The 19,304-nt window shown below is 35.2% G+C and overlaps 1 protein-coding gene across 9 annotated transcripts in view; it reads right to left on the reverse strand.

The window, feature by feature from the left end:
- Positions 1-19,304, reverse strand: part of VPS13B (vacuolar protein sorting 13 homolog B) — a 483,999-nt gene that overhangs the window by 234,784 nt on the left and 229,911 nt on the right. For 8 of the 9 annotated variants that reach the window (XR_010388020.1, XR_010388021.1, XM_064507672.1 and 5 more), the window contains 2 exons: positions 17,884-18,031; positions 6,695-6,822 (listed from right to left, as the gene is read on the reverse strand). Coding sequence is in view for 7 of the 9 variants with exons in the window: in XM_064507672.1 (XP_064363742.1) it covers positions 6,695-6,822; positions 17,884-18,031 (276 nt within the window). In the remaining 2 variants the exon portion in view is untranslated. The remainder of the gene's footprint in view (positions 1-6,694; positions 6,823-17,883; positions 18,032-19,304) is intronic. The other variant, XM_064507674.1, reaches the window with a different exon arrangement.

The following is a 19,304-nucleotide window of genomic DNA, read 5'->3' on the forward strand; positions in this document are numbered from 1 at the left end:
ATTTCGGACAATTCTGCCATCTCCTTAGGGACTTCCAGCAAGGCTGAGTAAGCCCAAACCAAAAACTGAACTCATCATGACTTGTTCATTCAGAGGCAGTATAAGCTACAGCCTGTTAGTCTTCCTTGGCTCTTACAAGTAATATTCTGCACCTGGATACCAAATAGCCCTAACAGCCTGCACACTTGAACACTTTGTTAAGCCAGTACAAACTATGATTCAGTTCATTGCTTCACAATAGCTTGGAACAATCTAGTGTCCAAACTGTTGGACACAAGATGTTATTTGTAGCTGTGATAAAAGAACATTTGTTTGCTGTGAACTTATGTAACAGAGACTAACAATTTGATATCATTAAAGAAATCATAGCTTAAAACTGATAACCCAGGTTTGTGCAGGATACCCTCCCCCGAAGGCTAATGACTCCCCAAGACAGCAATAGTAATGTGTAATTGCACTGGAATTCCTCAGCATCACAAATGCTTTGCCAGTCTACTGAAGAGAACACAGATATTCATCTTTATTCCGGTATTTTGTGCCCTTTTGCTTAGACAAACTGACAAGAATTCATTGCAGAAAAATATAAGTAGAATTTTGCAAAAATAAATACATTGTTACATGAAGTCTGTGTTTGTTTCTAGTTTTAGAATTGTTTGAATTGTAAAATGAAGTTAATTACATCTTTGATAAGTAGTTTATTGATCCAAGGTCGCAGAGGGTACTTTATTTATACTGGATGAAAAGCAACAGAGTATTGTAACAGACGTAATACATTTGGCTTTTTTTTTTTTTTTTGTAAACTGGTAAATTAGTCATTGTGTCAATTTGCAAAGATTTCTACGGTGACACATTAGATCATTTTCTGGTCTATTAGCAATAGGTTGCAGGTCAAACAATTGTGGGATAATGATAAATAGATGACAAAAGAAGCCATGATCAGTATAACTCTTGTTTTATCAATGCACTTACCAAGTAAGCAATTTATAACAATCATTCATTCTACATACACATATATCTCCATGATGATTAACATGAAATGCTGCCTCCATATACAAACCATATGGTAATAATAATCCAAAAATCCCACCAATTCCGAGAGATACAATACATTATCACATTACCAGCAGCAGGATGTATAGGAGATGTTTTACAAAGTACTCTTGAGAAGAGATCTCAATACTCTGTAGAGTTTTTAGACTTAATTTACAGTACAGTATAGCTTCATATTGAAGACGAGTTCTTCAAAACCTTTTTTTTCATTTGATTTTACTGTATCAAGTATATTGAAGTTGAATCAGGATAGTTTCACTCCTGCAAATGCCTGAGGGGAATTTCTTTTTACATATGTGGATATTTTGCCTTTCATTTGACAAACGACTGAATGGGAGTTGGTCGTTGAATTTTGATGGGGTTATTTACGTGATAGCTTTGGGCTCCTAATACATAGTATTACATATCCACTTACAGATATGTTTGCGTATTTGTGTTTCATTCTAAGTTTTATATGAATAAATGAAATTTGCAGAACATACAACTGCAGGATTTCAAAGGCCAACAAAACGAACATATGTAAAAATGCCACATTTCAGTGCAAATCATGCAATTATTGTAATTATATAGGCAATTGCCAACGCGGATGCACAAGTGCCTGATAAATGCATATTCAAGCATTTGAGTCACACCTGCTGAACTTCTCAAAGTCAGGTTCTGCTTACACACAACTATCAACTTCAATGGGATTTGTGGATATTTATCTGACAGAATCCAGAGATCTGTCTAAAAGCAAGTTCCAGTGAAGGACTGGAAGAGTGCACCTCTAATGATGGAATTATATGTTGGACAAAAAGTTAGAATGTGTGCTACAGATTGCTTCACCAATCGGAAAAGTGCTTTAAAATATATGTAATCCAAATATCTTAAAATTAAACTACATCAATAGCATATATTAAAGCTATCATATAAATCTTTTTACACTTTTTAAATAACTGTTAAACTGTGTGTCTAAAATTGTGAATTTAATGTAAAATGTGACTGATTTATGTAACTGAATATAAATCTGCAGCAGTAAATCCTGCATTAATGTAAGGATCTGACAATCCAAGGGAAAGAAAATGAAGTAATCTGCCAGTAAGAAGTCCTCAAGCTGGGGGTCAGATCCTGTTCATGGAAACCATCTGGTTGGGACCCTCCAAGCCACACCAAACACAAATGATCTTTTAAAAAAATATCCTATTCATTAATGCTTCGCAGCTGCACTGAGTGTTACTTCATTTTTCCATGGCAACATCCTTTCTGTTTCAAGGATCTTATTTCAGTTTTGGTAGCAACGTGTTCTTTTGCCAATACTGAACACATTCATGTGTTAAAGAGAAGGAATTATTACAAATTCTTGAAACAGAATCGCCCCCTATTTTCATTTCTATTATGTCAAGGCCTACACATGCTAAGTAACGTACACTAATGATAAACCAATGAAGCAAGCACTATTTTCCCTTCTACTTTAAAAAAGTTAAGCAAAGCATACCACTCTGAGCTTTTACTAACTTATAGACCTGAAAAGGTGCAATGACTTTAAGATCTCAGCTGTCTTAAAAGGAAAGTATTAAGTTACTGGAATAAATGGAGTATTTTTTAAGGCATATTTTATAAAAAAGAGAACTGTGAAATACACACTGCATAACAACCACGTCTTCATAACTGGGGGGAGAGGGCAGTAGGGGTGGGGAAAGAGAGAAACCAGACAAATGCCACAGCTACTCTGCCCAGCCGCAGCAAGGAGGGACAGGAGGTACCAGAGTCTTTACAGGCATTCACGACAGCGATGCAATAAGAAGATTCACTTCCCTGACCCACATTTTACAGCGATATAAACCATTTACAGGTGTTGAAGATCACCCACTAGGTGACACTCATGTGAAGGCATCTCCTGGGAAAAGGCCTCCATCCCCACTAACCATCATAGTCTCACTTCTCACATAGGCTCACGTGTTTTCGGGAGTTTCATATACGGACTATAATCTTGTAATGATTCCCAGAACAGGAAAGATGGACCAGTACCCACCTCCTGTCGGGGTTATGGTGTGGTTTTACTGTATTACTGTAAGACTGTACGGCAGTCTCCTACATCCAAATTAGCTCTGTCCAATTAGATCATGTGCAGTTAAGCCTGGCATGTACTGCTTGTTAGAAATTAGGAAGACAGGCCAGAAAATCGTATTTCAAAGTTAGACAAAAAGAAAGAAAAAGATATAAATGGAAAGTAGTGCATTTAGTATGAGAATTAAAATGCTAGGCTACCTGTGCATACAAACGAGTATAATAAAGACCAGACGCACCTTTTTTTTGACCGCTTAAAACAGTATCTTAACACTTCATGGTACTCCCATTTTTTCTAAGCTAGCTTGATTTTAAAAAGCATTTTTGTTTAGTTATGAAATACTTTAACTTTTCTCAGTTTGTGATAAGTAATCACCTTAAGAAATCATCCTCTCTCATAACTGCTGAACATTGCTGTTAAGTTACAAGTCACAAAGTCTCTTCCTGACCTACTCAAAGGACAAGAACACTAGTCAATCTCATCATTGTATTTCTGTACTTTCAATCAATGTTTCCTTTTAACTATAATTTTGTGCAAGTTATATGCTTCAAAGAAAATATTATTTTCAATAATTTCAGGAAACAGACTCATTTTTTGAAATAATTTCAGGGATATTTAAAGGCATGCGGAATATCTGGCTACATTTATAATTACACACTTATTTAGCTGGCATTCACTGCAACGTTACTCATTAATTCATTTGCTTTTAATACAAATCCTTCATTATTCTCACTGGAATTCAGCATTAACAACCAATTAAAAATAACTGTGTTTATACTGCTTCACAATTTTAGCAACTATTAGTATGAAGGACACGTGAAAAGTGAGTATTACCCTCCTACATAGTCTAACTGCCAAGAAGACTTCAAGGCTGCATATAAAATCCTACAACAACTAAATAATAAAAACAACTTTTTTATAGTTAGGTATGAAAGTCTTTTCACTAAAATACTAATAGCTTAGCACAACTCCAATGCACAAAATCTTCATGCAGTATTCTATCATGAGCAAGACAGGGCCAGGGCTAAGCAAGTACCAGCTTTGGCTCCAAAATAAACTTTCCAGTTACTTTGGTTCCAAACACATTTACTTACTCAAGCTTCCACTAAAAGAATAATCCTTTGATGATTTTAAGTTATGAAGTTCTGTTTTATCTGACGACAACTGCAGACTTTGCTGTTCTACAGTCATGTTAATAAAAGATCCAGAAACATGAAAATAGCTTTAGAAAAAAGCTTACAGTCTAAATGTTCCAGTATTTAACCAGAAAAGATATTCCAGCAATTTGGCTTTTTCATATCGACAGAAAATCTAATTATAAGGTATGTTTTATCAAAGGTACAAATACATATACACTATACTTGAACTGAAAAGCAGAGTCATTACCCTCAACTTCTTATCATACACACATTGCTTTGCACAAATTTCAGCTTTCCCATTTAGGCTGACACTGAAGGAGAAAAGACCTATATATGTATATATATGTACACATTTTATGTGTTGAAAAATATTTTTAAATAAAATAGGCATAGGGATTGCTAATAATAAAAAGGACAGCAAGCCTATCTACAAATCCTTCATATCTCACTAAGAAGGGCTACTGCATCTTTGTTCAGAAACACTTTCTTGGATATTGCGTGTGCTATTTCGTTGGAGTCTGTTGCAACTTTTTACTGGTAACGTGCAGTGCCTCTTTCTGGCAAGATATTGGCATACACTTCAAGTATGATCAAGGCATAAGGATGAAACACATCAGAAGTTTGTAAACTGCTGTGTGATTTCATAGGGCCATTTAATTTCAACACAGATAAAAAATAAAAATATAATTCCATATTCATAATGCTGAAAATTGAAAGCATCTGAGTATGTTACAAAAAACTATAAGTAGTAAATAAATCTTGAACTTCAAACACGAGAAAGAGTATCTAATATAAAAACATATTCTACCACCAATAGCTCTAATCCCCAAGTATATTATGTTAGAGCATGGACATATTCACAAATTACTCTTTGAGAAAACATGAGTCTACCAGTGTAGTTAATTTTCATCTCCATCAAAAAATATCAGTTTAATCAGAAACATTTTTTTTCCTATTTGAAAACATGCAAACTTCATTTTTAACCACTCAGCATCTTACTCATACTCCAAAACAAACTGACTTTCCACTTTGCTGGTGGTTGCTCACATAACAAAGCTTACTATGAAAAATGTATGAGTAGAAGAGACAGTTTCTCAATCTCAATTCTATCTTCCCTATTTATAAAGGATCCAGTTCTTTATCATCCTCATTATTTCATTATTATTTTTCTTATGACACAAGCTGTATGCCACATTTAAATACTGAGCTTCATTGTGCTAGGTACTATCCACACAGATAACAAAAATACATTGCTTTCTTCAAAGAGCTTACAAATGATCTCTCTCTACTCCCCTTATCTAGTCTTTCTTATCACCAGTGGTGATAAGATAGATACTAAGACAATACTAAGAAATAGAGGAAATCAAACAAAATACTCAAGAAATAACAACAAAAGATCTGACTTAAAGCTAAATGGAGTTAACAGAAATGATCCCCTCAACTTCAGTATGTTCTGGGATGAAGTAACAAACCTGAAGTCCTTGCTCAGGCAAAACTCAAATTTTTCAAGCCCTCTAATAGTCTGAAGCCAAAGTCTTGTCTGTATGAAAAAGAAATAAAATAGACACTGGTTTGGGGATGAGGCTGTGTATAAATAAATACATTTCTGGGTAGGAAAAATAAATGATCATTCAGTGATTGCTTTCTGCCAATAATGGTGGGTTTTTTTCTTGTTTTGGTTTTTTTTTAATTTTAACTTGTAAGCAGTTCTGCTGCTATATGATGCTCTACCAGTTTCATGGAATGTACTGTTCAAAAGTCACAATTTATAATAATGTTAAGTTAGAGTTATTTAGAGGCAAGCACTTGATACAAACATGGAAGCACAAAGTCCTATTCTAGCATTTCTAAGCTGTCCAGTATTTGATCATGCAATCTAAACACTGGATTTCTAAGATGGCCTTTTTGGTGTATGGTATGTATGTATATATATTGCTACATGAAAACTCTGCTTCTACTGATCACAGATCAAGAGCAGTGCAGGATGAAACAGTTAGATCAATGAGTAGTCCTTTATAAAAAGGTAGACAGATGAGCAGAACGGCCACTGCTGTATAACATCATACTCTATCACATAGCCCAAGAAAGAATTTGCACTTTCCCCAAAAATTTTTAGAAAGGACAGTATTCTGCAGTTATAATTACAGAGGAGCAGGAAGCTATGTGTGTAATTCAAGAGTGCAACAAGCATTTTATTCTTCATATAATTTTTTAAAGGATCATCCCCTTAGTAAGAAAAAACTTTTTTGAACACTAATATTTTAAAGCCAAAGTTTTCTTTGTTTATTTTACCAGTAACCTATATTTTAATTTTCATCCTCTACTATGTTGAAACTACTGAAATAAGACAATAAAACCAGGGAACTTCTTTAAAAACCCTCCATAAAAAGCACTCGGATGCATAAAAAATATGATAAAGTTCGGAAAGACAGTTTTTCTCACTCCCTTTTCATCTTACCTGAAGTGTAAGGCGCTTAACTGCATTCCATACTATTCCAATAAATTCCTTCATTCTTTCTTCAGGACTTCTGCAGCCTTCAGATGAGTTCAGCATGGTTTTCACAGGCAGTGACAAAGGCCGAGATTCTAAGGCAAACAGCAAAATTCAGTTATACAAAGTATACCTAAGGAATATACTTACTGGTAGCAAACAAAGACTCCTTATTTTAAGTTCTAATGTATTTCTTCTCTCACTGTATAGCAGCGATAATACTAGGTAGCAGAAGCTTCAGTAGCTATTTACTAGTTTCTAACTTGGCAATAGAACTGTACCAGTAAAGCATGGTGAGAAATGCAATGTTTCAAAAGCATTTTGAGAAATGCTTAAACTTTCTTAATGTAAACTGCTCTGAAAATATTATTAGGAATGCTTGTCTAAGCAATTAAGTCAAAGTGATAACCTATTTGGTGACGGAATAGCAATACAAGAGGTTTTCACGTACATTTCTGCCAGGGTAATCTAAACAAGGTTTTAGTTTTGTAAACCTGTTGTAAGAAATGTGAGAGAGCTCATATTAAATTACAGCCTTTGATTTGTTTACTCTAAAAATTCACTTAACAAAAACTTTGAGTATGCATCCAAAAAAGGTCTAAAAATCAAATCGTTTTCTTGAAAGAGAACGAATGGATCAAATAGCAATTGCAAATTCTTTAAAGAATGTATGAATCGTACATAGTTCCCCCTGTCCTCTCTTACAGAATATCTTTCCTTTTTAGGTTTTGGGATACCCACCAAATTATTGTCAGCTTCTTTAGCGTTTCCAAGCTTGGCCTACATATTGTTGAGCTGACAAAATTGCAGGAATACATTATGAAGTCTTCACGGCTTCACTTAAATTAAATTAAAATCAACCCAAAAGTTACAAGTTATGTTTCAGAATTACAAAGCCCAGAGAAATCTGGAATGTACAAACTACAGAAAAATTCTTAAAGTAAAGTTGTTATCAACTGAGCTCAGGTGAGTGAAATTCTATGCCCCTTTATATGCATCATTTTGTCTTCAGTCAGTTTTAATCATCCAAGGAAACGCAGGGAAGAACTCAAAATGAAATATCTGAGAGCTGAATTTCTGCCAAACATGTGCAATGTTCATGCCATCTGAGGAATTAATTTGTGATATTTTTCCCTTCAAGGAAATAAAAAACCATGTTTGATTAATATTTTAGACAAAATCCTTCAACAAATACTCTGATATTTTAAATGGCCTGAAAGTAAAGAGAAGCATTAATTTTATTCAACTGATGAGGAATTCATAATATTCAAAGAGAAAGAGATGGTCAAAAGAGTAGAAAATAGAATTTTTATGGTTACAGTGTAATTAGCCCTCTCAGATATTCCTGGCTCCAATTATGGATCTATTAAGATGAGAAAGGATGAAAATGGGACCATGAGAACATAGGAAGCACAACATTTCAGAACTGTTCTTTGTTAGCTGTGCCGGAGAAACAAACTAAAGTGAATTTCTGTCCATACAGAGAATCAGTGCGGAATAGCTGTTTCGCAGTATTTTCTCTTCTGAAAGCTTTTATGCCACCATTCAATCCACATATAAATGGATTAAACTAACACAAAGACAGTTAGTGAAGAAGAGCTGTTTTGCTTTAACGTCATATTCTACCTCAGTTCATACTAGCTTCTCTGTGTGGACAGGCCCTCTACTACACACACTGCATGGGAAGAATTAGAAACAGCCTGAGCATTAAGAAAGATTAAAACAAGTGAGTTAATGGCACATACAGCTTGAAGTTTGGGTAACGGTGAGAACGATATAGAAAGTCACCATGAGACTTTGAACATCTGCAAGAGGCAGGAATGCCAGTCTGAGCAATTCGGAGGGAAACGGGGAGCTACCCACGCAGATGGGAGAAGGTAAGATGAAAAGACAAATACAATGTAAAACCGTATTCTACAGCAGGGAATATCAGCATCCTACATCACTGAACAAGTGCATTCCTCAAGAGCGGGGTCTAAAAGAAGGTTTTGTTCCAGTCCCCCATGTTTTCTTGGTTGAGAAACACACACTCCTAGCTGGCCAAAATCAGCTGGCCAAAACCCCACTTCTTTCAGCGTATGTGCCGCCCAAACCGGCAAAGCTGCTTCAAAGTCCTGGAATATCCATGACAGACAACAGCCTCATGCGATACCACACACTCAACCAAAAGACCAAAAAAAGAAAGAAAGAAAAATAGACAAGAGTTGTTTCACAGAAAAAGAAGAAAGAAGGTTAGAAGTAACTCCTGAAAAAGAAAGCAGAAAGAAGACCTCTGCTTGTGGGGGCTTTTTGGTTTTTTTTTTCCCTGCCTCCTGCCTGAAGAGATGTTGGGACAAAACAGTGTCAAAATTCCCCATCAGGCAAGACTGTCAGTAGATGACAGCTGCTAAGAGACTGCAGCAGTATGGTGTGGCTACCCCGCACATTTGGCTAGTCCTCTGTAGTAGACACGTAGACTGGATCAGCTCCATCTGTCTCAGTATGAAGGTTAATCTCCTAAAATAATTATGCTGCTCAGCTACTACTGAACTGAAAATCTAGCAACATTTCCTGGCACTGTAATCAGCCTTGTGTTGAAGCCAGGAGCCAGTGAGCAATAGCTAGATAGAAAATACGACTTGTCTGAAACATTTACAAACTGATGAGGAAAAAAAGAGGCTGCTTCAGCTTGTACAAAGTTGACTTTTCAGGAAAACTAACACACAGGAAAACAAAGTGTTCCTACTCTCATCTTCTACTCTGTATTGTGTAACTCACATTTTGGTAAAAAATATACATTGCATCTATTTCAAATCAATCAGTTAGAGGCTGCCACACTTACCACCAATTTCAGAACACACACTGGTAATGAAAAGACTTTTAAAAAAGGACTGATCATACCTATAAGGACTGAGCTACCAGAATCAGCAGCTTTCATAATTTATTTCACAATTTATGGTTAAAGTACAGAGGCAGTTCCAAGTGGCAATCCTGCAAAATTAATCATAGAAGTCCTCTCTTTGTAGGAGATGCCAATAAGCAAGACTTACAGGCATAAATCCTAGACAGAGGTGTTTTTCTTATATAGATGTATGCCTCTCTCCTTGTGGTTTTTAGCCTACTGGGAAATGCTTGCTCTAGGAATCTGGTCCATAAGATACTTAGAAGTTTTAAAAATCTTTGAAGAAAATGATGTGATTCTGTGCTAGTAATCAATACTCAGTGACCCAAGAAACACAAAATGGAAAAGAAATTTTTTTAGAAGTGAGATGGTTTGTGGCAAAAGGACATTTCGCAAATAGATAAAAGGTGAAAAGACTGCTCACAGATCTTCCACTACTGAGCTGAGGATCACTAATAAATCTGTACTCACCACTAATTGCCTTGGCACATGCTTTTAGTTCCTCCTCCTCCCTTACCGCTGGTAACTGAACTAAAGGCAGGTAAAATACAATGCGAATACGTTATTCCTAATTGTATGTGGTGTGAACCTATCAAGTCTCATCCTTCTGGCACGAGACTCCTCTTTTCTCGCGGCCCCCTGTCGTGCCTCAGGCCCCTCACGCATTAAGAGGGCAGCAGCTTCCCTCTGGCTCAGGATGGACGCTGTCGTAGCACAACCTGGATGGAAAGGGTTATCACGCTGCAGGCAAACCCGCGCTCTCAGCGCTCCCCGAGCTCGTCCCTCCTGAAGCACGATGTGCACAGGCCACGGCCCGTGCAGCAGTCTGCAGGGGGATAGATAGTCTCCCCACCAGCCCATCGCATGACCCTACCCGGACCGTGTCCGTCTCATGACCGCGGCACACGGGGCATGCCTTCCTTCCCACATCCCATCACCTGCCAGGGCGCTCGCGCACCGGGATTCAGCTAAGCTGGGAAAATGCTGATGCAAACTAATCATAGATACTAAGAGGGCATGACAGCAAAACACATGAGCAGTTAAGATTATTTAAAATAAAAATCAAAGGAAAGTACACTTATTACTTGGCTATTTCTGGAAAAATTTTGCCTCTAGTAAAATCAGAAATAGTCTCTACAATGTCAAAGAACTCATTAGGGTTTCTTAATATACGTTCTTTTTTTTAAGCATTAGATACGTCTTTTTATCAGAAATAAAAATACCAAGGTGTTTGCTAAAAATGTAAGCACTGAGGAACTGATTAAGAGGTCTAAGGGATTAGAAATGAGATTAAAAAGCAGTGAAGGAGAAAATTCAAACTTCAAACAACTCTTAAACTACTTAAAACTTACTTGCTTGCCCTTTTCTATAAGCCAGCAGTTTTAGGTTTCTACATATAATATTGGGCAAAAGCAAAATCTCACCAAGACTTGTTAAATGAAAACTTATTTATTCTTAGGTTCATGCCCCACTTTTTCTCATAGGTTTACATGCTTCTTCTATTTACAGTGCAACAGAACAAAACATGTGTGTGTGTGTGTGTGTGTGTGTGTGTGTGTGTGTGTGTGTATAGATATACACACACACAGATATATGAAGGCATTATAAATGATTCACATTTTTATATATAAGATGGCTAAAGAAACAAATTCTGTTGTCAATACAATGTATTTCTAGCAAGTCTACTTGTGATAATTTTGTTCCATGATTTAATTTTAGTACAGTATGTATATACAAGAAATTGCAAAAACACAGGGGAATATCTTGCTGAAAATGCTTCCTAACTTAACTTACTAATTTTTCCTATACTCATTATTTCAGAATAAAAGTTAATCCAAGAACTGGCTCACTGTAACCATTAGGTGAAGCTCACAGCTTTTTTTACTTATATTTTCTGAACTATTAGTATCAAGTGTCAGAACTGTTTCAGAAGTACTCACATTTTATTTTTGCATTATCACACAAGAAGCTACTCCCTATACTCCATTGCTGGATGACTGATATTTGATTTATTCATACAGCTGAGATTTATTTGAGGAAAGACTATGATGATCTGTATGTGAAAAAACATTGCTCTGCATTTTTCTTCATCAGGATGCTTGAGAAGAAAAGTTGTCCTTAAATATCTTAACTACTCTAAATAACACCAAGTCTACTTAAGCTTATAAAATGCAAATGCAATACATTTGCCAGCATACTGAATAGTCCTTGCATAAGTAAATTCTCTACTGGACTTTGAGCATTTTTGCATTCTACTTTACTAACAGTGAGGGTAATATATTACTTTTATCAGTCAAGACCATAATTGAGCCACACGATCCCTGACAACTAGACAAAGCAAGTATTTTTATCCAGAGAAACGATAGCAGAGGTGTACTGACTCAATTAGAAAGGTCATTCACCGAGTTAGCAGTAGAATAAGTGTTAAAATACGTAAGTTTTGACTTTTAACCCGATATGCCTTTCTCTAGAGTAAAAGTATGTCAGTATATGAAGATAAATGTGGTATTAACGTGGCTGTGCAAGCAGAAAGGATCTTTCTGTGTGAAAGCAGGGGACGGCTAGGGCATGGCTATGGCCAGCAGTTCCCCGCTTTACACCTTTAACATGACAGCGGCACTGTTTCTGGCAACAAATACCTATTCAGTTCTGGGGAACAAAAATAAAAAAAGGACTGAACCTTTATTGTACAAATGGATAGTAGCCTTTAACCTTATATCTTACTTGCTCTTAGAGGGGTATTCTCCATTATTCCTCATTCCAGTTCTAGTCAACAGCTAACAGGACCCATATTAAAAATTATGCATAATGAATAATTGCTGAATTGTGACTATAGAAGTACTGCTATTGTTTAACATACACAGCAGTTTCCTAAGCTCTTCTGAAAAAAAACAAAACAACAATGAAAACCTGCTAAGGTCAATCTAGAAATGAAAGAAAAATCAACTCCCTCAAAATAAACAATAATGGCTAAGAAAACGTTTAGTTGTAATTATGGATGTTGCAGGGAGAAACAAGAGGGAGAAAGGGAACTGATGAGTCCTCATGCATCACTCATGCACTGTTCTAGCTTAATGCTTATTTTCACAAGCAACGTTGACCTACTATACTATTAATTATATTAATTAATAATATATAATAACAATATATATAATAATTATATATTAATTACTATTATAAACTAGTACATAATAATTATCTATTATTATACTTATTACCTAGTAGGTAACATTAATTATACCTATTATACCTATACCTCTTTATATAGGTATAATAATATTATTATACCTATTACTTAGTAGGTAATATTAATTACATACTGTAGGTAGTAGGTAATTAATTATAACATTAACTATGTAAATATCAAAATGAATTCTATGTGTGTTTTTGTCTAGTCTATGCCTGAATTTATCTTAATATTGCTTATCATTCCAGAAAACTTACAGTATATTATGAAGTAAGAATTTCAGACTCCACATTTGCAAGAACTTTTCTGATAAATGTAGAAGTAATTCTGCCTGATTTTCAAGACATGTTAAAAACACACTGGAAGTTCCTTAGTCTTTTGAATATAATCAAAACCTGTTCTTTCTCTGTCAACTTTCAGTTTTTCCGTAAGTGAAAGTGTAGCTGAATACATTATATCGGTATCATTGGATACATTATTGGATATAAACAATATACATTGGCTTTTTGTTCCTAACATTCCTAAATCCCACAGACTGAAATGAAGAAATGATGGTGTCATACAACAAAGTTGAAGCATTTTACTAGCTAAGAAAGCTCACAATAACTATTTCTCAAAATAGGTAACTTTTAGGCACCTAACTGTCCAGGCATTTAGAAGTTACTATAAACCATCTGAGTCCAGAGAATTTGTTTTTAAATAATCCTTCCAAGAACTAAAATCCATTTATAAAAATGAAAAAATCACAGTACTTTTAGGCACCCTAGGGTAAATGTGCCTCAGATTTAAATTCCTATATTTTACTTTGCCTATTTAGTGTCATTTAATTTTATTCATCTTCCTAAATATATCAGTCATACATTTCATGGCAGGCATGAATAAACGATAATCATTCAGTTCATTGAGCAGAAAGAGAGATCTACTAATTCAAATACTTGAGATAATCCACTGATTTCTCACAAGCCAGACTCCTCTCACAGTTGCCAGTTTTCTGCATTCCAACAGTTCATTTTTAGCAGGAATCTAGTTCAACACTCTGACTGTATTTTAGAAAAAAACCCTCAGTAATTGCATCCAGTTTCACTAAGTCCTGCCACACTGTAGTGAACAGAACGTTTATTAGCTTAAGATGAAACTTCAATTAATAAGAGTAACACAGACTCAGCTTGGCTGAATAGCAGACTGCCTAGGAAATCTCAGAGAGCACAAGATTGTCCCGAACGCTGACATCCATTACTCTACAGTGGTAGTAAGACAAAATTATTGAATCATTTCTCCATTTTAATAATAGCTATCAAACGTAACATATGCTTACTATGTTGTAATGTACTAAGAAGGAATATCTGAAATAAATACTTAGACCACTGCAGTGAAGATTTGGCTGACGCCTCTTCTGGCTGAGGCCAGCTTTGCTGACCGTCTGCAATGATGGGAAAGCTGGCCTAAAGGTGCTGCGCTGCTCCTGGGCTGGTGCTTTGGAATGAATTACAGTCCCTGATCACCTCCTCTTCCCCTTATCGTTTTGTTTGTCCATGGCCACATTACACAAAATTTAAACCCTACAGTCTCTTATCTTACTCTAGTTTTGAAGACTCTGTGGTTAAGGAGATTTATAAATAACTACAGTTTGAAGCTTAAGAGCAGAAACCTTTCATTTTCATTTATTTGCAGATAGATACCATATAAATGGCAGTTCTGCTCTTTTCCCATGCTTCATTTTTGGCACGGTCTCAGTAGCCATTAACTAACTAATAAACTGAACGAAAGATCAATGTTTTAAATCATTTGACAGCTGTGATTACAAACTGCTTTCTTTAATACACAGGGCCGGTTTCTAGCAGTCCTCAAAGGAGCGGCTCCTAAGATCACAGGGGAATTGAAAAGGATAAATTCAAGATCATTACCTGAGCAGTGTGCTTTTAATATACAGTCTCTTTCAACCTACAAAGACTACATATACATGCTTGCTATCAATGCAGGAATCTCAGTTTTCAGACAAGGTAATGTATCCGTAGCTGGCCTTGACAGTGAAGAGATACAAGGCTTACAGTTGTTACTGCCTTTTTATCCAGGACGCTTCCGTAGCACTGGTCTGGTGCTTGTTATAACAAAGTCCTAAACCTATAATTAGTGTGATTTTTACTCCTAGTTTTAAAAAGGTGAGACAAAAAAAATGAAAGAAAACTCGGACACAAAGTAGGTGAAATTAAAAGGAAGGAAATAAAGTAAAAATTAGTGATAGCAAGGGACCCAGAATTTTGAGCAATCATATTTCTTTACTAGATAATTTTTGTTTGATCATTACTGTAGGAAAGCCAGTCCTCAAAGTGAAGAATAATAAAGGCTGAAGATCAAAACTGGCTACCAAGCTGGACAGGAATAAGACCGGGACACTAATTTTCAAAACTCAACACCAAAGCTACTTCGTAAACTACACACATACTTGTATAAGCTGGTAATTAGCACACACTATCCTAGCACCTGTGCATACAAGCAGCTGTTAAGGATGAATATGTTTACATAGGTGCAATTCAGAATTCAAATCTGATAATCAGAATTCAAGATCTGAAAATCTAAGTCAGTTATAAAAAGTCTTCCCTAGCATCAATTCTCCAAAACAAATCTTAAGAAAGATTAAAAAATAGTATCTGAAAATTTACTAATGAATAACTGACAGCAGTTCTTTAACACTGTTTCTTTGCTTCTACCTTTCATGGCAAAATGTTCCTTCGCCTCACCTCCTTTTTTTGTTCTTCTTATTGACCTTAATCACATCATTTTCTTCTTGTGCTCAACACTCTTCTCTCCTGAAATCTCAGCCAATAGCTTTGCACTTGACTCTACATAAATTCCTCCTTCCCCTTCATAGAATAAACAAGGTAAGCATGAGGGAATACAATGAGAATATTCAAAGAGGTTATCATCTAGTATTCATAAAAAGTTGCTTCCCTAATCATAAATTGTTATATCATTTTGTTAGGTTCTGGATAAATACACTGATTCTTGTGCTCAAAAAATTAAAATATAACTAGTTATGTAATAACCGAAGGAGATGGGAAAATAGAAGACATGTATACCTTTATGTATTTCTACTAAAATGTAAAGGTTTGTAAATAAAAGCTACGTGCTCATTATTTTTGATCAGACATTTTGTCTCTTGTATATGCATATACAAAAGAAAAATGGAAACATTCTTAACAGGGTGATTTCTTAAGGGCATTGCAGGAGAAAGAGTATTCAAGAAGGACTTAAAGGAAAAGATAGTGGTGACTTCTTTTATCACTTCTAGTTCTCCTTAACTTCCTTTTATGAATTTCAGTTTCTAAACCCTACTTCTGGTCAATGATGAACATTCTGTGTTTACAAAGATGTTTCCTAAAAAATTCCATTTTCAGTGTATTAAGTGTAAATGCATTCATTCATATAATTGTTCCACTCCACATAAATTTTTAAGCAAGAGGTATTTAATCAAACAGCATTCACAGACTGTACCTCAAAAGTTCACATTAATCAATCCCAGACACGTTGTGACATTATTTTAATGAACTCTGGCTTCATAATCAGTTAAAGAAAGAACTTTAACATTACTATAATGACTGAATATACCCCTGTATATTATTAGGTAGTACACTTAGGTTACTCCAAAAAGTAAATAACTCCCTTCTTCCCCCGACTCAACAGAGAACTTTGGTAATTGAAAATTTCAAAGGTCCTCTATGATTAGGCTTTGTTCAGAGAAAAAAGAAAGGATGATGAATGCATCATTTATTCTTTAAAAACACAGTTTTTTCAAACACTAAACCAAAAAAAGATTTCCTTCTTCTTCTTCCCTTATATTTGTCTCTGCACAGAAATCATTTACAAAGCACATTTTTAACCCTATTTTTTCACAGTAAAACATTCAAAATCACGGAAGTATCTCTAGTGAGTTACATCTCTGTGCTTTCTTGATAGGGATGGGTATACTTAACCACAGAAGGAAACAAATGTTTGCAAGCAAAACATATTGTTCATGATGTCGGCAGAACAGAACTATAGGTGCTAAGTATAATTAATAACAGAAGAACATACTTAATACAGTCATTTCATAACCTTTCTAGATAAAATAAAGGATATTCATAATTGAAATGGGCTAATTTCAAACACTTTTTTCTCTTATTTTATGACCAATGATAACACTGGACCCCACACAATATTCAGCAAACAGATTTTCTGTCCTTATCCCTTTCTATCTCAAAATAGCAATTAAACTCTACCACTAGTGGACAAGACTCTAATCTCAATTTCAGCAGACCACATCTTGAAGTACTTCATGACTATCTGGAAATAAACATCAACACAAAGGAAAAGAGAATTTGTTCAGTGTATTTCGGAAGGATTACTAAAAGTCTCAGCTGGATAGTCACTTTTGCTGGATGATGTCCTACTATACTACTTGCAGACAGTACTATATGATTAAATAACCTAGAAAATTCCAGAATGCCATATCATCTTCATCAGTAGTAACAAAATTTAACTTTAGCACTCATAAGTGGCTAGAGAATACCCCTAAATTTAAGAATTGCTTAAACTCCAGAAACAGAAATTGCAACAAATAAATTTTATATGAGAAAGTGATTTTGAGAACCGTGAATGTTCATGCACAAATCTTAGCCCTGAATGACTTGCATACATGCCAGACTTTAAGCAATGTGAATAGCCTGACTGAGATGAAGGGGATTACTCACAGCGCTGAAAGTCTGACAAAATTCTGGACTAAAATATTAAACATCAAGACAAATCGCTGATGTTCTATTGAAAACACATCATCTTTATCTAGTCTTACAAAACATATTATCTGAAACAATCCGGGCCCCAAACAGTATCAAAAAAAAAAAAAAGCTGAGATGAAAATTAAACATATGTTTTAAAATTAAAAGCCTGATGATTTTTAATTAAAGAAATTGCATTTTTCCAAGAAAATATTTGCTTAAATCTGAAAGTTGTTCCATGGTATTTGCACAGCTGATGCTGTTCAGCTGTGCATGCATGTTATTGAGAGAGGCTGAAAAGGCAGAATGGCTAGATTCAATTAAAAAGTAACCATACCTGTTACCGTTTTTGTTTTGACAGGACTGCTGGCATACTCAGAGGCTTGATTCGATTGCTGCCTTGCCAGAGGTGCACTTCCAGCTGATGCTTCATCCTCTTTTTTTCGAGTTACTGACACGCCAAGAGGAACAGCTCCTACAGACTGCTAGAAAAAGAAGTTCCTTGTGACAAACTCGAAACCAAAAAACATGAAAGAATTATTACATCATCATCAGAAGCATATCTTAAACTGCTTCTTTAGAAATTTCTAGAAGACAACTTGAAACAGTGATTAGAGCACATACTTTATGAAAACAAATGTTTACAACTTCTTCCCTAAACAGCTGAAACACTATATTCAGACTTGAACTTACAATTCTTTATTTTAGCTTCTGATACTCTGAAGGAAATGCTCTAAATTACAAAAAAATGAAATGGAATTTATCAACTTAAAATACCATGCTTATTAGCCAAGCAAAATGCTTATGAATAAATCTGAATCATCGTTAAACCAAAACCATAATCTAGATGTTTAGCGGAAAATGAAGACTGTTAGCCAGATATGAGGATTCCAAGGTTTTGCAAAAAAATTTATTAATCTTAATTAATTCAACTCCGAAAAAAATGTGTTATTCACACACTGTTATATTTGTGTCTCATTTTTGATAGATAAAAGAAACGTGTAGCCAGATGCTGACCATTTTTAGGTTTGTATTTTTCTCCTAAACTTCTCAACAAAAATCACTGAAATTATTCAAAACACGACACCGTTTAACAAAAGCGAAGGCATTGCAAACTAGCCTGAAGGACAGCATCCTTATCTTAAAGACTACAAAACAGGGGAAAGTATTAATCCACATTAAGCAAAAACAATCAGCTGTGCAAGTCCACAAATGAACACAATCTATTGGTTTTATTGTTACTTTTTCATTAACACAAGTTAGAAAAGACAAAATCTTAAAAAGAATAGTTTGCCGCAGAGCTGGCTGTTGACCTGTTGCTGTAGCATTAGCTGAGGGTAAACTGTAGACGTATTCCAGTTGACAATAGCAGACAATATTTCTAGTGTTGATTTTGCACAGGGTTATCATTTAAAGATGACAAAAGTTTTTCTGAAGATCAGACATTAGGTGACATGCATCTTAATAAATTTTTGTGTAATTTAATTTTGTTGGTATTGGAGTGAAAATGTAATCCATATAGCTGGGCAATGAGAAACCTCACATGCTGCATTAGGGATCTCTGTGGGAAACAAATTCGTGTGAGGCGGGCAATGTGCTTGTTAATTTTCTCCAATGAAAAACAGATCACTGAAGCAAGTAGTGTGCAACACGGGCATACATACAAAACCCCAAAACAAACAAAAAAAATCATTTAATTCACGAAGAATGACTTCCAAATGCCTTTACCATTTTCCACTATAAAAATAAATTAAAATA

The sequence above is a fragment of the Dromaius novaehollandiae genome, chromosome 2 (assembly GCF_036370855.1).
Source record: "Dromaius novaehollandiae isolate bDroNov1 chromosome 2, bDroNov1.hap1, whole genome shotgun sequence".
NCBI lineage: Eukaryota > Metazoa > Chordata > Aves > Casuariiformes > Dromaiidae > Dromaius > Dromaius novaehollandiae.